Source organism: Protomyctophum parallelum (assembly GCF_964188405.1).
Source record: "Protomyctophum parallelum genome assembly, chromosome: 20".
NCBI classification, from domain to species: Eukaryota; Metazoa; Chordata; class Actinopteri; order Myctophiformes; family Myctophidae; genus Protomyctophum; species Protomyctophum parallelum.
The window spans coordinates 17,275,390-17,299,528 of record NC_139718.1 but is presented as its reverse complement, the minus strand read 5'-3'; the positions used below and the strand labels follow the sequence as shown (position 1 = coordinate 17,299,528).

General features: G+C 47.0%; 1 protein-coding gene across 1 annotated transcript in view; it reads left to right on the top strand.

Annotated features, from left to right (window-relative positions):
- LOC310878185 (AT-rich interactive domain-containing protein 1B-like) overlaps window positions 1-24,139 on the top strand; it is a 240,202-nt gene that overhangs the window by 86,684 nt on the left and 129,379 nt on the right. Inside the window, exon 4 of the mRNA XM_083792341.1 lies at window positions 755-907. Coding sequence (XP_083648467.1) covers window positions 755-907 — 153 coding nt within the window. The remainder of the gene's footprint in view (window positions 1-754; window positions 908-24,139) is intronic.

Here is a 24,139-nt window from a genome sequence, read left to right as displayed (position 1 = left end):
CCAGAAAATGTATTTTCTGTGTACTAAAGAGCTTTGCTTCCTCGGTATGTCTCTGGCATAAAATATTTTTGAGATGATAGTGGTTCCGCAGCCAAATCCATATCCACATTTTGGGGGGTCCTTGTCATGAACATGTTTGAGAACCCAGCGCTTTAATGTGTTTGCACATTAAGACATTCAGTAACATTCACTATGGCAGTGCAGTCTCACTGCCTCAAGGACAATGTGGGAAGTCATTTAGAGCACTGTGCCTGCTGCCTGACAGCTGAAGAAATATGGATATTTCATGGATTCGTGTAGATGTTTACCAAAAGCAGTTTTTAGCGGTTTAATAGCTCGGATAGACTCTGGCGATGTGCATGTAAACAGGCTATTCTGAGCCACTTAAGACGTGGTATATTGACGTGTGTGTGTGTGTGGGGGGGGGGGGGGGGGGGGGGGTTGTGTGGGTGTGTGGGTGTGTGTGTGCGCATATAGGGTTTAAGTGGTTAAACATGCCCAGGCCGTAGCGTAACGGTCTGGGCACCGGACTGGTGATCCAGTCGCGGTGTGCCGCGGGTTCGACTCCCGAACCCGACACGGCCTTTACCGCATGTCATCCCCCCATCTCTCTCCCGTTTCCTGTCAGCCTACTATCTGTCCCTTAAAAAATCAATAAAAAAGGCGTAAGCCGCAAAAAAATATCTTAAAAAAAAAAAATAAGTGGTTAAACATCTCTCTCTCTCTCTCTCTCTCTCTCTCTCTCGCCCACTAGGAGAGTCAACAACAGGAGAGCTTCAGTAGCAGCAGGGGGGGCCTTGCCCCAGGGGGGGGGGCTGCCCCAGGGGGGGGGCCTGCACCAGGAAATTCTGGGAAGGCCAACCATGAAGACGGAGGACCTCCACAGGACCGCCCCTCCAGTCTGCCGGTGAGTGACTTCATCACGCACGCACGCACGCACGCACGCACGCACACATGCACGCCCCAGCTGCAGCCACAAATAAAACACCAGTGACAAAGCGAAAATACATAACAGAGGGAGACACAACATTACACAATTGCACACACAGTGTGGATAATCTGACCTCTCACAGTCACTGCTGTTTCAGTGCCTCGTTCAACATTTCAGTTGATGCTGGTACAAGTGATTGTTTTAAAACCTGATGTACTTAAACTTTGTTTCTTTGTACCTTCTCCCAGAGGTCAAAATTACAAACACTCCATTTAAAACATGGGTAACGTCACTGACAATTTGCTGAGCCTGTTTTGGTGTAGCCTGCTCATAAATACACTGCAGAGGGGAGTTGCCTTTACCCCTATGATCTTCCCTGCAGTCTGCACCAATCTGAACAATTTGGACCTCAGTTGCACTGACCGTCATGATTTAGAAAACATTTGGTAGAAGGTGGCCTCAGTCCTATGTTGTATAGCTATTGAAAAATAGCAGATCTACAAGTTCATACATGCTACATGAGCTTGTAAGGTCTGCTATTTTTTAATCGTGAAAATGTAAAGCAAAGCTTTGAATATATATTCTTTCAGGCGTATTCTTTCAGATTCAAATCCAAATCCAAACTCAAATCCAAACTCAAATCCAAATCCGGCCAATTACATATAATTTTGGGGGTCCTTGACATGAAAATGTTTGAGAACAACTGACATAGAAACATAGGGTTTTTCAGAAAACTGTCAGGATTTAGAATTCTCCTCAGGTCTAAATGGCTTAATGCTGCTCCATTCAGGTGTATTGTTCCATGTGAGTGTTCGTCAGTCCATGTTATCGTACCTTATCACATTCACATCCAGTCTGTGATGTTATTCCTACGCAGTGACAACGTCTCATGTGTCAGCTCAGCATCTCCTCTAGTGCTCCCTCTCATGGTCTCTGTCGGGTGGAAAACTCATATGTCCCCAAGAAAAAACCTGTCACTTCTCAGGATTCAAATGTGTTGCTTGCCGCCGTCCTCCTCTTTCCAGTATCTGCTATACTTTGGATGCTCTCTCTTGTGGTATGATGATGAAGTAGGGCTGTCGATTTATGTGGAAGAAATACACATACAGTTTGAATAATATGGAGATGAGAGATTTCTACCCGACAGCAACGGTATTCTCTCTCTCTCTCTCTCTCTCTCTCTCTCTCTGAACTAGCAGCATGAAAGTATGTTCCCCCACTTGCTGCTCTAAATGAGGAATTTCCTTGATGTGTGTGTGTGTGTGGATGCAGAGTGGGAGACTCCAGCCCAACCCCTCCCCCCCTCCTGTGTGTGTGTGTGTGTGTGTGTGTGTGTGTGTGTGTGTGTGTGTGTGTGTGTGTGTGTGTGTGTGTGACTTGTGCGTGCGTGCGTTCACATCCTATCCAAGGCCTTGCACAGATGCTAATCGGACATGTGGTTTGACGGGCGTTTGAGGAGAGCGCTCACATAGGGGTTTGTGTGTGGGTGCCGTAGAGAGAGAGAGACAGAGAGAGAGACAGATCTATGCCGGCCACGCTTTTCCAGCAAGCTGCCACGGCAGAGATGTGCTTTTTTCTTCTATCTCTCTCTCGCCGGCGTTTGATGTCAGATCTGAAGCTGCTGTCATCTTTCTCTCTCTCTCTCTCTCTCTCTCTCTCTCTCTCTCTCTCTGTCAGGAGGAGGAGGGGGGGGGGGGGGCTGGGGGTAGAGGGGGTTGGGGGGTCATGTTGTTCTGGGACGTCATGTCTGCTGTGTGATGAGACGAGGCGGGAGTTCGTTTTCAACGCTGAACCAAAGAATGGTACATTTCTATACGCACACACTGAGCACACACTGAACTGGCTGGACAGAGCACACTGGACTGCCACACACACACACACACACACACACACACACACACACACACATACACACACACTCCACCGCCGCCACGTCATCGGAGCGGTTAAAACCGCACATCATCATCATCCCAAATCTGACCAATCAGCTGGTGGCAAACACACAATGAACAGACTCTCTAGTTTCGTGGTGTAGTGGCAAGATTTTCGTTGTTTGATTAAGCCCTAGATCTTGTGCCACCCCTTACCCCTTATTTAAATAGCCGATCTACAAGCTAACAACGTGTCGATGTAGATTGGCTAGTTGAACACTTTTTTTTACAAGGCCCTTAAAGCACATTTACTTAGAGTACATAAGCACATTTTTGGAGTATCTGTACTTTACTTTGTATAGTATGTCAATTATTCTACAGAAAGCCTCACAGTCTCTAGTCATGGCTGTGATGGGGGACAGGAGAGCAGGCTTAGTCAATCACGAAACTCTTGCCACTAGACCACTAGACCACGACCATTGAGCAGCTCTGCAAGCTGATAAAAACAGACAATACAGTAACATACAGTTAAATTTGTCTTGTTGCAGTGTACTGTACCCAAAGCGTGTCACAGCAGCCCATTGGTCAAGTTGGTCGTTTGGGGGCTCGCGTTGCGGAAAAGAATAATTGTTTTTATTTTGCACATACTACTTTGTGTCTGTGTAGCTTAGTCGGTAGTAGAGCTCTCGCCTTTGGACCACACGAGGTAGTGGGTTCGATCCCGGGCACCGCCAACTCAGCGTACGAGTAGCACAGGTTGGGATGCGGTAAGTATTGGGAGCTTTCCACCTCAGCAATCCCGCGTTCTCGACTCATACCGACAATAAGCCTCTCCGAACTATACTTACTTACTAAACATAAGGTTCCTTATGTCCCTGACTGAGTCAGGTAAGGCAGAAATCGTTTGTAAACCTGCAGCGTGGCGGACTCCCAGTGTTTCTTCAGGGCCGTGTTCCCCAGCTAGCTAAGATGGCCGACGGTGGTTCAGTGTGTGTGTGTGTGTGTGTGTGTGTGTGTGTGTGTGTGTGTGTGGTCAACCTTCCGGTGTGTTCCCCTCCGTTCTCCACTGGAAGGTTGAGGAGCATCTTTCATCTCCCTCCCTCCCTATACCTCCTCCACCTCTCTCTCTCTCTCTCTCTCTCCTCCAGTCACTACATGTTACCCCTGCTCCTCAGCGCTCCCCTGACAGCCTGCCAAGCTGATCCCCACCCTCCTCCTCCTCCTCTTCCTCCACTGGGACGAGAGAGGATGGCCAGCCATGTGGAAAGACCAGAGAGAGAGAGAGAGATAGAGAGAGCAGGAGGGCACAGACATGCAAAGACAGAGAGAGAGAGAGAGAGAGAGAGAGAGGGGCGTGAAGCGGTGATGTGAAACGTGGTTATCTTTCTGTCGCTTGTTCTGGGTGAAGGAAGTTGAATTCAGGCTACAGGATTCCGGTGGCATTGTGCTATTCACACTAACGTGAAGTACACACACACACACACACACACACACACACACACACACACACACACACACACACACACAGTCTTCCAGTCCTCGTTTGCTCCCCCCTAGTCTATTTTCCGTCAAACAAAGGGAAAACTTGGGACATGTAGACTCTCTCTCTCTCCTCTTTCTCTTTATCTCTCTCTCTCTCTCTCTCTCTCTCTCTCCTCTTTGTCTGTCTGTCTGTCTGTCTGTCTGTCTGTCTGTCTGTCTGTCTGTCTGTCTGTCTGTCTGTCTGTCTCTGTCTCTGTCTCTGTCTCTGTCTCTGTCTCTGTCTCTGTCTCTGTCTCTGTCTCTGTCTCTGTCTCTGTCTCTCTCTCTCTCTCTCTCTCTCTCTCTCTCTCTCTCTCTCTCTCTCTCTCTCTCTCAGGGGACTCAGAGAGGAGGATAGTTCACATGGGGGTCTTGTCTAACTAAGCGTTTCCTGCATGGATGGACGGGGGTGTATCCGGGGTGGATTGGGGGTATCCGGTGGGGGGTGGGTGTTTAGCGTGGAGGTGGTGTTGACCCTGGTTAGTGTTGTGGAGCGTCTCAAACTGTAATCCGTGTTTTGTCAGAGGACCACCCGACTGTGTTTCCTTCATTCATGGCTTGTGTGTGTAGGAGGAGTTGGATGACTTTGATTGTATGCATGGATTCAGTGCCACCCAAACTGTCCGCATAGTCAGACTGTATGATGTGACCCACAGGGAAGGGTCCAGACCCTGGTTGTGTCTGCACACCCGTGCACAGTGCACACACACACACACACACCTCTTGAAAAGGAGGAAAGGTCGTAAGGAGAGGACCTAAAATCAAAGTAGCCTACTTTAATCTCGTCTACAACATTTTTAAAGATGTTTCAGAACAATTGCTCGGACTGTCTTCTTGTTTTGGTTTTGTTCTGTTGATCCTGTTTTGTGGCTTTCGCTTTTTTCAATTTATATTTTTAAGAGGGATAGAGAGAGAGTAGGCTGACAGGAAATGGGGAGAGAGATGGGGTGGGGGTGGTGACCTGCAGTAAAGGCCGTCGGGCGGGAACCCCTTTCAGTGTTATAGCTATTGAAAAATAGCAGATCTACAAGCTCATAGCGTGCCACAGAGTGGCGCTCTACGAGCTTGTAGGTCTGCTATATTTTTTTAATCGAAGAACCACTGACATAGAAACGTAGCTTTTTCAGAAAACTGTCAGGATGTAGAAGACATTTTTAGAATCTGATCTCAGGTCAAATATTATCTCCATTGAGCACCTGGTTGATCTCTCTCTCTCCACATGTACAGTATGTCTGCTTGAGTCATGATGATATTACTGCATTTAACGATGCATGTTCTATCCTTGAACTGTACTATTGATGCCTGAACCCTAGTGTCCTTATTCTGGGGGGAGGGAGGCAGGGGGGGCAAACAACATTTTCAGCTATTTTCGGTGACATGATTTAGTGTAGAAAGAAACAAGGAGGCCTTGTATAGACCATAGAGGAATAAAAGGATATAGACTAAACCGGAGCGATTCATTTCAGTGGAAGTTGCTCAGTGGCGTTTTGAAGCACCCGGAAGAACCGTCTTTTATACCGCATTTGGTAATACAGATACAGATAAGTGCAACTGAGCGCTCAATGTTAAACCCCCAGCTGCACAGGGTTTCCTCGTCATAATTCCACGGGTCCGCCTGCAGTTCACGCTCTAACCACTAAGGGCCGAGTGCTTCAACGCTGGAGAACGTCCCTGGGGGGGCTTGATATAGACAGGAGTCACCCCCCCCCCCCACAATGCATTGCATTGAGCCTTTCAAAGTATATACTGTAGGTATTAGGTAACACGCCATTCTTCAATAGAATCCATGGACGTGGCACTCCAAAGTGACAGCCGACACGTGCGTGCGTGACTGTGCTGCCAATCACTGCAGCTGAGCTGCATGGCTTCAGCCGCTCCTCCAATGACGTGGGGGAGCCGTCAATCAATCACAATGTCATGTTGTTGTTGTTGCACCTGTTGTCTCCTCCTTCTCCTCCTCACAGTTACTGCTCTGTTCCCAGTGTTGTTTTTGGCAGAAAATTTAGATTTTTTGTTTTAGTCATAAATTATAGTCTTTGGAGTGAAACTTAATTTAGTTTTAGTAACATTTTAGTCACCTGGAATGTTTTAGTGTTAGTCTAGACTAAAATGTATTTTGGCGGGCCGTGATGCCGTCGTAATGACTGATTTGACACATCTGCTATTTTCAGCATGCAACCAAGTGTAAAATGGCTTGTACTGGATCTCTTGTCCACTAGTCCCTTCTTAACATTTTATTCTAGTTTTTATTTGTTGACGAAATTGTCAATACATTTAGCTTAGTTTTAAGTCATCATAGCTTAGTTTTCATTTAGTTTCCATTTAGTTTTAGTCAGTGAAAAAAGGTAGTCGACGAACATTTTTCGTCTTAGTTTTAGTCGACGAAAACAACACTGTCTGATATGTCCTACATGGAACACCAAATGCATTCCTGACCTTGACCCATTCTGACCTGGAAAGTCTATACGTTGTTATATACCTTTAAAACCAGGGAAAGCATCCGTGTTAGGTTGCTATGTTTGTAGCAACATTAATTATTTTGTATTTTTTGACAAAAAAAAAATACAATCAGTTTTAGTCATTGGTTGGACCTACAGCTACAACCTATCTCAAACCTTCACCCTAACCCTAACCTCCCACGGGGCAGCACACCTAACCTAACCTTAACCCATGTCTAACCAATGACTAGTCTAAACTACTGTAAGTATGCACTTTGGACTTTATAATATAATAACAGCCAAGTGCAGCCTAGATATTTCCAACAGCCCAAACAAAACATTATATAATACCAGAGAAGGTCACTTGTAAAAAAACAAAAAACATCTTGGCTTAGATTAGATGTAGTATTTTCGGAAAATGAGAATCCATTTTAAATCGTAGGAATCGCTATTTTGACATGAATGGGTTTTCTTTTGCTTCAGAGCTTTACTGCAAAATGATTGTGGTGATGAGCTCCACCTGGCGGAGTGCATGCATCACATGACTCTGGTATTATGACGGATATGATGGTTACTGTCCAGTGTGTGTGTGTGTGTGTGTGTGTGTGTGTGTGTGTGCGCGCGTGTGTTCACGCGCTCGCGCGCGTGTGTGTGTGCCTGCATTCCTGATGCTGATGGAAACAGTGGGTCTCTTTCTCTTATCTATTTATTTCCACTCTGTCTCTCTTTTAACTGGAACTACTTTAAGAAAAAAAAACAGTGGAGAGCTGGACAGAAGGAACATATCACCCCTCTCTCACTCTCTTAACCTCTCTCTCTCTCTCTCTCTCTCTCTCTCAACCTCTTTCTCTCTCTCTCTCTGGGCGCCACTGGTGCTGGACTGCTGTTTTTGTAACCAGGTTCATCCCTCTCCATTTCTCTTTTACTCTCCAATCATAAAGACTGTCCCACAGGCTCTCTCTGTGTGTGTGTGTGTGTGTGTGTGTGTGTGTGTGTGTGTGTGTGTGTGTGTGTGTGTGTGTGTGTGTGTGTGTGTGTGTGTGTGTGTGTGTGTGTGTGTGTGTGTGTGTGTGTGTGTGTGTGTGTGTGTGTGTGTGTGTGTGTGTACACTAAGAGAGGGCCACTGTACTGTGCAGTGCCGCGCTGTCTCCCCAAATCCTACTAGGTTGCAAGAAACATTTTAAAGATATGTGGTAATAGGGTGGTCTAGGCTAGGGCAGTGGTTCACCCTGACAAGCACTTGGAATTGTAAGAGTTGAGGCATTACATTTGGTTTGATTCGGTTATTTTTTACAGTTTGACTAGTTTCCATAGTATAGTTTGTTGATTACTTTTGATGCAGCCTTGGTCTTGTTTTCATTTATTTATCTTAATATTTAGTTTATCATTTGAGTTATTCAAAAGGTCTTAAAAGTCCTTAAATTGACACTTAAGAAATGTGTGGAAACCCTGTATGCACTGTCCATTGTTTTACTGTAAATCATACAGTACAGTACAGCAACGGCACAATGTTTGGGGTGTTCGTCTCCAGGCATCGACGAGTCTTGCGTTTTCAAACGTTGCATTTAATTTCCTGGCTTTAAAAGGAAGCTACAAACAGCTCGAAGCAAATCCAAAAATAGAAGCTATTATTTGAAACCAGAAGCGATGTTGTAGTCGGTGGATGAAGACATGATGATGCCAGGTGTGCATCATCATCATCATCATCATCAGCACTGGCACCCCATGCTGCAGATCATTGCTACTTCCTGTGCTTCACTCTTTTAAGTCGTGAGAGGAACAAAGAATAACCGCCTCTGGTGGTTCCACGCTCGCTGATACATGTTCCTACCCCTGAGGATCAAAACTGTGTGTGTGCTGTGCATGCTTGCGTGCGTGCGCGCATGTCTGTGTGTAAATCATTCATGAGTGCCAAATGAAAACAAGCGGAAAACTAGCTTGTCCACATTTTAGATGAAGCCCAGCGCCTGACTCGCTGTGTCATGATTATCCAGGGCAGAGGTGAGAACACGGATACTTGTGTGTGTGTGTGTGTGTGTGTGTGTGTGTGTGTGTGTGTGTGTGTGTGTGTGTGTGTGTGTGTGTGTGTGTGTGTGTGTGTGTGCGTGACGCGTGTATGTAGCCAGATGATCACGGAGGGCTGGCTAGGGGGAGTGGTCTCACCAGCTGTGGCCTGTCAGTCATGCATGACCTAACGCCAGGAGAAACGCTGAGGAATGACAGACAGACAGACAGACAGACAGACAGACAGACAGACAGACTTTGATGTTTTTAAAACATACCATCTAATTCTACACAACAGGTCAAAAAACAGAATTATATATTCAAACACAACCTTAATTCTCTCTCTCTCTCTCTCTCTCTCTCTCTCTCTCTCATACACACACACACACACACACACACACACACACACACACACACACACACACACACTTGTTTTACTGTATAGCTCACAGAGGCACAGACAGCGTTGTGTTTGAGCTGCTAATACTCCACTGAGTCCTGGAATATTCATGTGTTATTGTTCTGCGTGCAAGAAGGAGAAGAGATGAGAGGAACGTTTCAGAGCACAGGCCCCCTGACGGAGAGAGAGAGACATATAGGCCCCCTGACGGAGGGAGAGAGACATATAGAGGGAGAGAGAGAGAGAGAGACATATAGGCCCCCTGACGGAGAGAGAGAGAGACATATAGAGGGAGAGAGAGACATATTGGCCCCCTGACGGAGAGAGATAGAGACATATAGAGGGAGAGAGAGAGAGAGAGAGACATAGAGAGGGAGAGAGAGAGAGAGAGAGAGGGGGAGAGAGAGAGAGTTCTACAACCACAATGCAGTCCTTCAGTTTGTTGTTTCTTTCATCCATTATTTGCCTGTAAGGAATCGCAGATTCAAGACCATTGTTTATCGAGAGAGAGAGAGAGAGAGAGAGAGATAGAGGATGGCTGGATGGATGGATGGATGGATGGATACACTTGCTTGGAGGTGTAGAGGTGTAGAGAGAGAGAGAGAGAGAGAGAGAGAGAGACATTGATGGATGGATGGATACACTTGCTTGGAGGTGTAGAGGAAGGTATAGCTAAGAATGGATGATTGGAGGGAAGATGGAGGGGGAGGGAGGGAGAGAGGAGGGAGGGGGGAGAGGGAGGGAGAGAGGAGGGAGGGAGAGAGAGAGGAGGGAGGGGGGAGAGGGAGGGAGAGAGGAGGGAGGGGGGAGAGGGAGGGAGAGAGGAGGGAGGGAGAGAGAGAGGAGGGAGGGGGGAGAGGGAGGGAGAGAGGAGGGAGGGGGAGAGGGAGGGAGAGAGGAGGGAGGGAGAGAGAGAGGAGGGAGGGGGGAGAGGGAGGGAGAGAGGAGGGAGGGGGAGAGGGAGGGAGAGAGGAGGGAGGTGAGGTATGAAAATAACGTTCCATTAATGCAGAGGCCGTCTCTCTCCGTCTGAGAGACAATCTACATCTCCCCACAGTCTGCAGCCTGTTATGCATTTTTCATGACCGCTGAGCGGGAATTAGCGACGGATTGCTGCTGCTAAATCGCTTCTTCTTGGTCTGGGCGGCGAGGGAGGGAGGGAGGGAGGGAGGGAGGGAGGGAGGGATGCATGGGAGTTGGGAGGCATAATATATAGGGGGAGGAGGAGGAGGAGGAGGAGGAGGAGGAGAGGGGAGGTTGCAGAAAACAAAAGCTGCTTTGATGAGGATGGAGAGGAGGACAGTCCCGGGGGGCAGTGGTGAGGCCTCCTCCTTGCAGCTCTTTAGGTGCTTGTTTGTCCATCTGCCCCCTGGCTCTCTACGCATCTGCCCCCTGGCTCTCTACCCATCTGCCCCCTGGCTCTCTACGCATCTGCCCCCTGGCTCTCTACCCATCTGCCCCCTGGCTCTCTACCCATCTGCCCCCTGGCTCTCTACGCATCTGCCCCCTGGCTCTCTACCCATCTGCCCCCTGGCTCTCTACCCATCTGCCCCCTGGCTCTCTACCCATCTGCCCGGCACCATATAGGAGGGTACTGGCTCTTATAACGTGGGGAGGGGCTGCATCGGGACCACCCGGGGGTCCTCGGGGGGTTGTGGGAGTATGTGTTCTTATTTTTTAAATATATTTTTTATCCCACGATTTTGTAACCCATTTTTCACCCCTGTGTCAATCATCTAATGTGATCCTGGGCTCTACACACCCTCCGCCAACCTAGTCCCCATATATGGGGGACAAGGGGAGAGCAACGGACTTGAACTCATGCTTCCTTCATGCCTGAGTGTCCAAGTTGCTCCTTTTACACCTGACAGGGGGGGAGTTTCCCTGGTTGGACGTAGCGCATGGAAGGAACACATTATTCCAACCAGTTCCTTTCCCCTCCATCAGGCGGTGGGAGTATGTTTTCAAATGGAACTCCAACTCTGAGGGTTCCAGAGATAAAGATCGTGTCAAACTGCTGGTCCTTGAAATAATATAAATAAAAGAAAAAGATTGAGAATCGGGACAGTATCGGACAAATAACCATACATTCGAAAACCTAACTTTTCAGAATCAGTGAACATCATAGATTAGCTGTTTTCACGATAGTTTGGGTCCGGGAGCTAAAAGGTTTGTGAACCAGGAGAGAGGAAAGGATGAGAGGAGACAGGAAAGGATGAGAGGAAAGGATGAGAGGAGAGAGGAATGGATGAGAGGAGAGAGGAAAGGATGAGAGGAGACAGGAAAGGAGAAAGGATGAGAGGAGAGAGGAGAGGAGAGAGGAAAGGATGAGAGGAGACAGGAAAGGATGAGAGGAGAGAGGAAAGGATGAGAGGAGAGAGGAGATACACGGGGAAGGAAAAGAGTGAAATGTTACAGTGTTTGTGTTTTTGCTGACTCTGGGTGGTTGCCATGGTGAAGGCCGAGCAGAGGAGGAGTAGGAAGGATTATGACACAGAGCAGGAAGAGGAGATGACAGGAGGATGAGTCAAAATTATGTTCAACTGACTCACCTGTCATCCTCTGCTTCCTGTCGGATTGGATCATGTGCGTGTGCGTGTGCGTGTGCGTGTGCATGCTTAAGTCCTATTCATAGTCTGGATTTTCGGTGGTGAGGTGACCACCGGAGCTGAAATAACGTGGAGCGGTAGTGAGTAAATTAAACAGAGAGAAGGGCTGGGGAGAGCGGCTCCGTGAGGTCATGTTGTAGTTGCGGTGGTCACCTCACCACCGATAAATCAGACTATGAATAACGCTTTACTATACTTGTGAGGGCCAAATGTCTCCAAAAGTAAAAATTGCCATCCTATAATCTTGATGTCCGCACACAAGCATATAGTGAAAATGAGTGTGTGCGCGTGTTCCATGCATCACATACAAAAACTAAATTGCTGATGAAAGAAACTATGTCAGATAGAAAGACACGATTAATTAAAAAAAAGGCAGCAGTGGAATGTATTCATGATATAGTACATACAGTGACACTGACATGATGACAGTCATATAAACATACAGTGATACCACCTGTGTGAGGGCCTGTGTCGTTAACGCTAACATGATGACAGTCATATAAACATACAGTGATACCACCTGTGTGAGGGCCTGTGTCGTCAACGCTAACATGATGACAGTCATATAAACATACAGTGATACCACCTGTGTGAGGGCCTGTGTCATCAACACTGACATGATGTCAGGCTCGTTCACCAGCCTGATGGCTGACGGGTTTAAACATGCACAGTTTTCAACCCTTTTCATATCGAGGTCCACATATCGAGGCCCATTGTTTATTGAGCATTTGAGCCACGGACCACCATTTGATGAGATTTTAGCCTCTTAGACACAAAACTAGAGAATATTTGGTACCACAGGAGATATGACAGGCAAACGTTGATCAAAGTAACAATTCTTCTACATTCTCTAATTGTGTACACCTCTTGTAAATTAAGTAATGCAGATGTTAACAATAATTTAACTATTGAGAGCGTAAAAATTGACCCATTTGGTTTCATCAAGGGGTCCATTTGGTTTCATTTTTACGCTCTCAAGAGTTAAAGATCTCCATTTGGGGGTCTGTTTGGTTACCACCAGCTCTCCATCATTTATCTGCAGACCCCCTTAACCCCCTTGAGGACTACTAGTTGTCCCCGGACCGCTGGTTGAGAACCCCATGTCTAGTGGAATTGCTTTTAGTGCTTGCCTTGCCTTGCCTTGCCTTGCCTTGCCTTGCCTTGCCTTGCCTTGCCTTAGCTGTGGCTGTGTGAAGAGACAGAGGCTGTGATGGTGAGTGTCCTTGATGTTCCACTCAGCCTTGGCTATGCTTCACTAGGTATGTTCTGGAGGCTATATTTTTTTCTCTTCCTAGAATTGTTCGTGGAGAGGAGTGCTTGTTATTGCTACCTCAGCAAGGTATAGGCGCACTGACAGTGTAGGCTCTGGGCTCTGAACCGGCTGCTATAGGCGTGCAGCCGTGCACTGCACGTACCGAGGTGCTGGCGAGACGTCGTCGACAGAATGATTTGAAGCAATCACGAACAAGAATCCATGAACACAAATCCTGTACTCTGGTCTTGCTCGTTTTATTTAAATAATAAATTCGGATAGAATCACGTTAAGTAAAACGAGGTCCCTCGTACCAGCCACAAAGCCCCATTCTCACCACAACCATCCTAGGAAAAATAAAAATATTTTGCATCACGGTGGTATACTGACGCTCACCTCCAACAGTGATATTGTTTCTCTCCTCTATCTCCTCTATCATTCATTCCTCTATACCTACTGTTCCTCTATCTCTGTTGTTCCTGTTTTTACATCTTGAGTCAAACATATTTTGAGTCATTTCAAGACTGAAAGCAATAGATTAAAAAAAGGTAATTCACCTTTTGCTAGATCATAACTCTCTAGATGCATACTGTACTCCTTCACTTCTTGCAGGCATGAGAGGATGATAATATTACTATTACTGATGGGTCTTCCTCCCTCTTTCTCTCTCTCTCTCTCTTTCTCTCTCTCTATCTCTCTCTCTCTCTCTCTCTCCCTCCCCTCTCCTTTGTTATTGGTTCTTTCCAAGGTTGCATTTTTCTACTGCTATGTTTCTTCACAGTGCACTGTTCAAAGCAATTAGGGCAGTGTGTGTGTGTGTGTGTGTGTGTGTGTGTGTGTGTATGTGTTGGTTGTGGGGGGGGTGGGGGGGGGGGGGTAGGTCAGTCAGGCATCATGAGCTCTTGAGCTACAGTACTGTAGCTACAACCTCGGAACAGATTATAGTGTGTGTGTGTGTGTGTGTGTGTGTGTGTGTGTGTGTGTGTGTGTGTGTGTGTGTGTGTGTGTGTGTGTGTGTGTGTGTGTGTGTGTGTGTGTGTGTGTGTGTGTGTGTGTGTGCGTGCACGCATGTGCGTGTGTGTGCGTGCTACCTTTGCCTATGGATAAACTGCAATATGTGGAGACTAGTTCTGTCTTCTCTGAACTTGTGCATGAAACCACACACATGCACACATGCACACACACACACACACACACACACACACATTGTCTTACACAAATTCACATGCATATATACCCACCTTACAGATCTGGAACACATGAAGCTGAGGAGGGATTGGATCGGCCATGTTCTTGCTCTTAGACTGTGTTTTAAACACAAACAGGGTAACTCTGGTAAACTTATATGGTCCTAATCATGATGACCCAGCCTTTTTTAATGACTTACTATTGAAAATGGCGGCCATCAATGGCCGATGCCTTGTTGGAGGTGACTTTAATCTGGTGCTTTCTCCGGCACTTGACCGCTCACATCCTAGGACATTCACACTATCCAGAGCGGCGTTAGTGTTGAACTAAGGCATGGCAGAATTAGGACTGTGTGACATTTGGCGTTACCTCAATCCCAATGGGAAGGACTATAGCTTTTACAGTAATATGCACAAATGTTATTCCCGTATTGACTTGTTTCTAGCCCTGAGGAATTTACTTACAAGGGTAACGAGCTGTGCCTATTTACCGGCTGCACTTTCTGATCATAACCCAGTTAAATTATTATGGAAAATGGAGTCTGTACTCCCCTCCTCACCTCGATGGCGATTTAAATAATTTCTGCTGAAGGATCCCCAGTTCATTTCTTCTATGAACTCCCAAATTGAACAATTTCTTGTGGCTAATGTAAATTCAGCGTCTCACGCTAATATATGGGAGGCTCTAAAGGCGTACATGAGGGGGCATATGTTGTCATATAGTGCTCACAAAACAAAAGAAAAAAGACAAACCCTATTGAAGTTGGAAGAGGAAATAAGAGGGCTAGAACAACAACACTCAATCCAATGGGACGGATATACACTTTGACTGCTAAGCGGATTCAATACAATAATTTGTGCACTAATAAGGCGGAGGCTGCTTTGGCCAGGACCAATTATCACTATTATGAATATGGAAATAAAACTGGAAAACTTCTAGCCTGGCAGATTAAAAAGGAGGATTCAGACAGGATCATTGACTCCATTGTTACTGAAGGGGGTGGAGTGCTGACTAGTCCGAAAGAGATCAACTCTGAATTCAAACGCTTTTATCAAACCTTGGAAATACACGTTAAGATATGCTAATGTGTTAATAAAGATCATTGTTGTCAGGCAGAAACCTCCAATTATTTTTCGTAAATTAACCCCTACTTGTTCACGCGGCACACCGTCAGGCTGGATCAGCGGCCTAGGTGCCCAGACGGTTGAGCTAACCGTCCCGGCCTACTAGATCTGCTACTAGATCCCCAGAGGTCCCCGCCCCTAAATAATTGGCACAACGGGGGGTCAGTGTGTTACAGATACAGATGCAGGTCCTTGACATGGAAAAGGTTTGATAAGCGCTGCCATAAAGCTACGATCCTAGTGATGGTTGATTTGAGCACACTAGAGATCAGCGGATGAGCTTTTTTGTCACCCGACTCCGCATGTGCATATTTATGCATATTTATATTATTCCAATTTATGAATGGATTGCGAGATTTTGCTGAGATTTTGTGCATTTTCAAAAGCTATAATAAGCCTATACTCTAGATAGATGCCATTAATTTATTTCCCGCAACGTTCCACCCACGGTATATCCAATATTAATTTATAATATATTTTAATGACCCAAATCCACCCTAAACTGTGGTTAACCGTGGCAACCGCGGCTAAATCCGCCATCCGCAGGTCTCTAGAGCATACATATTGTTTTACTTAAACCTGCACTAAAATAAATCACAGAAGTAAGAAGTCAATGTGTGCACACATGCACACGCACGCACACACACACACCCACACACACACATTCGTCTCCTTTTAGAGACTCAACTTAACTTCAACTTCTGATGAGTCACTCTGTTCCCATGCGCACGCAAGTAGGCACACACACACACACGCACGCACACACACACACACACACACACACACACTCTCCCTACAGGTGTTCAAAGGTGAACTCTGTTATGAACAGAGGATGCATAAATATTAATAGGTTGGATTTATATACAAGTATATAGTCTAGCTTCTGAACACACACACACACACACAGATAAGCTGGCGGAGAGGCAGATAACTAGAAAGACTGGATGGAGGTGTGTGTGTGTGTGTGTGTGTGTGTGTGTGTGTGTGCGTGCACGCACGTGCATGCGTGCGTGCGTGTGTCTGTGTGTGTACAGGCGTGCACTTGTTTTTGTACTGTAGACACTAGGTGTATGTATACTGTACATGCATGATTTATGTGTGTATATTTGTATAGTGTATACGCCTGTGTGTGTGTGTGTGTGTGTGTGTGTGTGTGTGTGAGTAAAATTATGTGGAAATCAAATCCACCTTGAAGTGTCCTCACCCCCCCCCCCCTCCTCATACGTTGCCTCCCTCTCCTCTCTTTGAACGCACTGCAGCACCCGGTTCAAAGCCAAACGTGTGTGCGTGAGTGCATGCGTGCGTGAGTACGTGCGTGTGCATGCCTGTGTGCGCACACCCATGTGTGTGACTGTGCGTGTGGTGATGGCCGGTTTGAGACAGAGTAAGCGTGAGAGAGAAAGAGAGAGAGAGAGAGAGAGAGAGATTGAGCGGTGATCCCCCCATCAAAGCGCAGCCAGGCTTAGAGGAGCACTCGTCCTTCTCTCTCTCTCTCTCTCTCTCTCTCTCTCTCTCTCTCTCTCTCTCTCTCTCTCTCTCTCTCCTCCTCCAATTAAAAACAACCCGGGACGGAGAGAGGAAGGGAGGGGGGAGGGAGGGGGGGGGGGGGGGGGTTGAGGGAGAGAGGGTAAGACAAGGTCGATACAGGGAATGGAGCGAGACCCAGTGGAGGAGAGATACAGACTGGAACAGCAGAGAGAGAGAGAGGTGGTGGAGGGGTGGGTGGGGGTGTCCCCCATCAGAACAGATGGGAACAACAAGAGAGCATAGGAACCTTTGAACACAAACACTTGTTTCATGGGGGAATTTTAATCAAGGGCCCTTTTGTTGACTTGTTTAAAGAGGAGGCTGTGTGTGTTCGGTGACTTTGAAACGGAGCCTTTGGTTCCCGGGAAACGTGCGTGCGTGCGTGCATGCGTGTGTGCGTGCGCGCGCGTGCATGCATGTGTGTGTTCTAGTCCACTGGTTGCTAAGAGCAGCATAGCCTCTGATAACGTCTTGCATATCGACCAAGGCCTGTCCAAACATGGACGCGCGTGCGCACACACACACACACACACCTCCTATACCAATTGACCTAAAGGTCATTCCGCTCACTACAAAATCGACAACTTCGCGGCAGCTCTCAATATTTGATATATGTTCTGTGATATGTGATATTATCTGATATGTCATACGTGTCACATTCTGCTTCATACATGATTAACCACTTAACACCCCCCCCCCCCCCCCTTAAAGCTAGCGACAGCTTTCCAAAGAAAACCGTTTTCACATAGTGCAGGAAGTATTGTGGACATCTTGAAATTCACCTCATGTGAAAACGGCCGCTGTACTGATCCTGTGCGGCGGAATGTTTGGCATATTCTACATTTTCTACGGCAAGCTATACCTACTAGGGCCTAATGTTTTTCTAAAATATGGGAGAATAACAATGTCCCTTATATGAGAACGCTAGAAATCAAAAGTACTGGGAGTCTGGGATATCGTGATGACGTTGACTGTCATTACTGAAGAGAAAAGGTGCATGTGTGTGTGTGTGTGCGTGCGTGCCGGTGGAGTTTTCGGCTCTCTCTGTCTCTGTCTCACTCCTCTCCTGGGTCCGAGGCGGCTGCAGAAGAGACAGTAAAGGTCACCTCATCTCTCTCTCTCTCTCTCTCTCTCTCTCTCTCTCGCTCCCCACTATCCTTTCCTACCAAATGATTTCCAGTCACAACGTCTGAAAGAGAAAAGCAAGCAGAGAAAACGAGCGAGAGAGAGAAGTTCATTATTGTAAAGCTGTGCACATACATCATTCTTACATTCATTCTGAACATAATTATTAAAAACAGCATATATTCATCAGCGTATGAAATAATAAGCAGCTGTACATTGAACTTTACAAAGTCAATGAGGTTCTTTAAATGCACATAGAAATGGCTTATGTGTCTTATTACAGACACATTGATTTATAACTATAGCACATTACTAATGATGATGTCATTGCTTGTCACAATGGTTAAACAACACTTTAGCTTTGTTACATTCACGTCGCTCGTTTCCATTGAAAATGAATGGTCGGGCGCCCACTGGCCAAGTAGTCCAGGTGCATGCCACATATACAGTAGGCTCTGGCCTGACAGCGTGTTGTGTGTTTTAGTCCCGTTCATGACGACCTTTGCTGCATGTCTCTCCCCTTCTCTCTCTCCCTCTTTCCTGTCTAAATCTTCACTTGATACTATCAATAAAGGCAGAAAAGCCTAAAACAAATCTTTAAAAAAAAGAAATTTAATGGTAGCCTGTAGCTTTGTATCTTCCTGTTGCTGGTTTCCATTGAGAATGAATGGTAGCCTGTAGCTTTGTATCTTCATGTTGCTGGTTTCCATTGAAAATGAATGGTAGCCTGTAGCTTTGTATCTTCATTTTGCTGGTTGCCATTGAAAATGAATGGTAGCCTGTAGCTTTGTATCTTCATGTTGCTGTTGCACATTCACACACCTACGGTGGTAAGCTAGCACCGGCTCCACTAGTTGGAGGCAATGTAGGGTTCAGTGTCTTGCCCAAGGACACTTCGACATGTGGATAGGAGGAGCCGGGATTTCAATTTCCAGCTGACACCCATCTGAAAATGTTGTTTTTACTGCACCCCCAGAACAATAGATTTGTGTTTTTGTCAAAGATAACTTCTCTAAAGCAGCCACAATGCCAAGCTGAGTGAACCATAATGTGCCGGAGGCAAATCCTCAGACTTCCATTCTTTAACGATGATCTTCCTGCCCACCAATAATGCTGTATGAATCCAGGCAGCTAGAGGTGCAAGCAGATGTTTTAGCTTTTGCTGTTTTTGAAATAGAATTCTGAAAACATTGGACTGTGTGTGTGTGTGTGTGTGTGTGTGTGTGTGTGTGTGTGTGTGTGTGTGTGTGTGTGTGTGTGTGTGTGTGTGTGTGTGTGTATGTGGTTTAAAATTGTATTAATATTGTTATTGTGAAGAGTTGATTTGAATTTAACTCAGCTCTCTCTCTCTCTCTCTCTCTCTCTCTCTCTCTCTCTCTCTGCCACTGTATATTCTCTGTTTAGGGCTAAATAGCGTTCCAATTTGCTCTGGTTTTGGGTTGATTCTTTCCAGTGTGTCAGATAGCTTTCTTCCTTTCTTGTGTTGTTTTCTTATACAGTAATTTGGTTTAGTCCAGTACAGTTTCCATCTGGTGGCAGAGTCCCAGAACCAAAAGCCTGAGGGGACATCTCTCCACAGTTCCACTGTATGTGAGGGCCTTATGTGGGTCACTTGAGGTCAGTAGTGCTCAAAGTGGAGTCCCAGGGGTCCTTGGGGGGGTTCCTTCCAGGGCCGGCCCATGACATGAAAAAGTTTAAAGATGGAGTGCCGTGATTTTTGCCGATGTTTTTTCATTGGCATGTTTGACTGTCAATGTTTCACCCCAAAACGTTTAACGTCTTCACAAGTAGTATTTCAAAGATGTGTTTGTGCATCACATTGCCTGTATAAGCTGTTTGTGTGTTTCCCTGGGAAAGATCAGTCACAGACCCCACCCCCCACCCCCCGCCCCCCCTTCCCTGCGGCCCAATCAATAGCTTGTTACCGCACCCTAATGTCTTCCACCGTGATGTGACAGGGGACTTACATGCATGCACATGCACATGCACATGCACATGCACATGCACATGCACATGCACATGCACATGCACATGCACATGCACATGCACATGCACATGCACATGCACATGCACATGCACATGCACATGCACATGCACATGCACATGCACACGCACACGCACACGCACACACACACACACACACACACACACACACACACACACGGACACGGACACAGAAGATAAAACAATGTAGTTGTGGAGATAAAAGGCTTCTGCCTGACATGGACGATATACAAATTGCACGACAATTGCATCATGCACCTGATTAGTTCTGCCTTTACCTTTAGCTACTGCAGAAGAAAAGCTAAAAATGGCATTGCTTACGGAAATGAAGCAACATCTTTGTGTGTTTTTCCTCAAACTAACACCCTATTGATCATACTACAGCGTCACTCATAAGCATCAACGATAGCAGATGTGCAAACTCGAAAGGGCGCAAAGCATACAAGCTGCCCATGGAGAGCAGTTAGGGGCTCAGTGTCTTCCTGCTCAAGGACACTCCGTCACTAACACAGCGGGAGCTGGGGATTGGAACCAGGAACCTTCGTTTCCCATCCTCCTGAGCCTAAACTTCTGTCTTAAAACTGTCACCGGATTTTAGCGGTTTACAAAATGTATGTTGTTGTTTTGTTTTTTCCATAGGAAACTGTAAACATAAACCGCTCATATTATTTTCTGTTCATTTAGAAAAGTATGAGTCCTCTGGAGTGTTTAATTAATTTGGAAATAGTCCACTGTCCACACATCAATAAACGCGCACGCATGCGCTCACACACAAACACACACGCACACACACACCTGCGTTGCTGAAACACACACCTTTTGAGCAGGAAAGAAATACACAGCATTGACTAAACAGTACCTGGCTTCATGAAAACATGCTAATTTCAAGGACTTGCGGTAAACAAATAGCTCTCCGGGGAGGGATGCGTTCCAGCTCTGGGGGGCGGGGGGGGGGGGGGGGTGGGGGGGGGGGGGGGGGAATAACAAGACTTAAATTTAAATGAAAGAACACAAGAAGAGAAATAAAACAAGTAGAGGCAGGAGGGAGAAGTGGGACGAAAAGACGAAGCCATTAAAAACGTAAAGAGATGAATGCTTAGATCTGCAACGACTCACTAGCTAACGATATATAATCTTTGTTATTGAAATGAGATACTTCTTCTCTATTGAACATTTTTCCCCCGCAGTTTTTATTTTGTCATTGTCTTTCTGGGGGGGCTCTCAGACTGTAATCGTGAGTTTTCCATCTGCTGAGGATATATGTAGGACAAGACGCGTGTTCCTGTGTGCAATTTTGATGTATATTTTACTTTACTGGAGTATTTCCAATTTGCAAATATATACTTGTACCTTTATCGTGCACCAAAAATAGCAAATTTACAAGCTCACAAACACTATATTGATCTCAACCTGAACCTTTTCTAATTATAGGCTATACTGTACCTACTGTTACTGTAACCAAACAAGCATTTCTCATGTGAGGACCAGGAAAATTATGTCCTCACAATGTCAGGTTTGGCCCTTACAAGACCGCGTTCTCTCTGTGTGTGTGTGTGTGTGTGTGTGTGTGTGTGTGTGTGTGTGTGTGTGTGTGTGTGTGTGTGTGTGTGTGTGTGTGTGTGTGTGTGTGTGTGTGTGTGTGTGTGTGTGTTGTTGTGTGTGTGTGTGTGTGTGTGTGTGTGCGTGTGGGCGTGCGTGCGTGCTGTGCGTGCGTGTGCGTGCGTGTGCACTGGATGCGAACATGCGTGTTAAAACAGCTTTGTTCAATTGCTATGTAACATATTTAGATCAGGGTGTCAAACTCATTTTAGGTCAGGGGCAAATTCATGTGGGCCGAGCGTGCACGTGCTCCGACACTGAAGAACACGAGTGCTGTCATCATCATAGTGTTATTCTCTCTCACACACTCACACAAACACACACACGCGCACACAGAGCAAGCATCGGGTTATTTGCAAGGACTGCATGCCAGAATGTGTTGCAGAGAGAGGTTAGCCGGCACTAACCTGCCTGAAAGCTATTGGAAATGTAATAAACCGCATGCAAACGGCGAGATAAAATTAGATCTGTAATTGGGGCGATTTTTTTTGAAGAGCACTGAAACAAATTTTGGAGATGCACAGAGAGAGAGCGACTGGATCTTTCCCTCTACTGTGTTATTTCCTCATTGAAACACAGCCCCCCTCCCCAACCTCTCTCTCTCTCTCTCTCTCTGTTTATTTAGGATGGCGTTCTGCCATTAAACACATGCTAATAGGATTCTGCTCATAAATTGACTTGGCTCTTTTCTCCTGCAGGCAAACTGCTGCCCCCGGACCCACTCATTGCATTACACACACACACACACATGCACGCACACGTACGCATTCACACACAGAGTCCAGACTTTTAGTATTATGTTGTGTTTGTTTAGATGCTACTTAGTGCCAAGATCCCAGACAACAAGAGATAGACTGTCCTATATGTTGTATAATTATCTCCTCCTCCCTCTCATCTCCCCTCTCCTCTCCTCTCATCTCCCCTCTCCTCTCATCTCCCCTCTCCTCTCATCTCCTCTGTCTCCCCTCTCCTCTCATCTCCCCTCTCCTCCTCTCACTCCCCTCTCCTCTCATCTCCTCCTCTCCTCTCTTCTCCCTCTCCTCCTCTCCTCTCATCTCCCCTCTCCTCTCATCTCCCTCTCCCTCATCTCCCTCTCATCCACCCCCTCTCCCTCTCATCTCATCTCCCCTCTCCTCTCATCTCCCTCTCATCTCAATCTCCTCTCATCTCCTCTCCTCTCATCTCCCCTCTCCTCTCATCTCCTCCTCTCCTCATCATCTCCCCTCTCCTCTCATCTCCCTCTCCTCTCATCTCATCTCCCCTCTCCTCCTCTCCTCGTCATCTCCCTCATCCTCTCATCTCCTCTTCTCCCACTCAAACAAAAAAAAACCCAACCAACACACCAACAACCCAACAACCCTCCTCTCCTCGCATCTCCCTCTCCTCTCCATCTTCTCTCCTCTCATCTCCCCTCTCCTCTCCTCCTCTCTCCGCTCTATCCTCTCCTCTCCCCTCTCATCTCATCTTCTCTCATCTCCTCTCCTCTCATCTCCCCTCTCCTCTCATCTCCTCCTCGTCCTCTCATCTCTCTCCTCTCATCTCCCCTCTCCTCCTCTCATCTCCCCTCTCCTCTCATCTCATCTCCCCTCTCCTCCTCTCCTCTCATCTCCCTCTCCTCTCAGCTCCTCTGTCTCCCCTCTCTTCCTCCTCCTCTCATCTCCCTCTCCTCTCATCTCCCTCTCCCCTCCTCTCCGCTCATCTCCCTCTCCTCTCATCTCCCATCCTCTCCTCTCATCTCCCTCTCCTCTCATCTCCTCCTCTCCTCTCATCTCCCCTCTCTCTCATCTCCCTCTCCTCTCATCTCCTCCCTCTCCTATCCTCTCTTCTCCCCTCTCCTCTCATCTCCCTCTCCTCTCCTCTCATCTCCCACTCCTCTCATCTCCCCCTCTCCTCCTCTCATCTCCCTCTCCTCTCATCTCTCATCTCATCTCCCCTCTCCTCCTCTCCTCTCATCTCCATACTCCTCTCATCTCCTCCTCTCCTCTCATCTCCCCTCTCCTCTCATCTCCCCTCTCATCTCATCTCCCTCTCCTCCTCTCCTCTCATCTCCCTCTCCTCTCATCTCCCCCTCCTCCTCCTCCTCTCTCTCATCTCCCTCCTCCTCTCCTCTCCTCTCATCTCCCCTCTCTCTCATCTCCTCCTCCTCTCCTCCTCTCCTCAAATCTCCCCTCTCCTCCTCTCCTCTCATCTCCCTCTCCTCTCATCTCCCCTCTCATCTCATCTCCTCTGTCTCCCTCTCCTCCTCTCCTCCTCTCATCTCTCCTCTCATCTCCCCTCTCCTCTCCTCTCCTCTCTCCTCCTGTCCTCTCATCTCCCCTCCTCCCTCCTCTCATCTCCCCTCTCCTCTCATATCCTCTGTCTCCCCTCTCCTCCTCTCCTCTCTCCTCTGTCTCCCCTCTCCTCCTCTCATCTTCTCCTCTCCTCTCATCTCCCTCTCCTCTCATCCCCCTCTCCTCTCATCTCCCTCTCTCCTCTCATCTCCCCTCTCCTCTCATCTCCCCTCTCCTCTCATCTCCCCTCTCCTCTCATCTCCCCTCTCCTCTCCT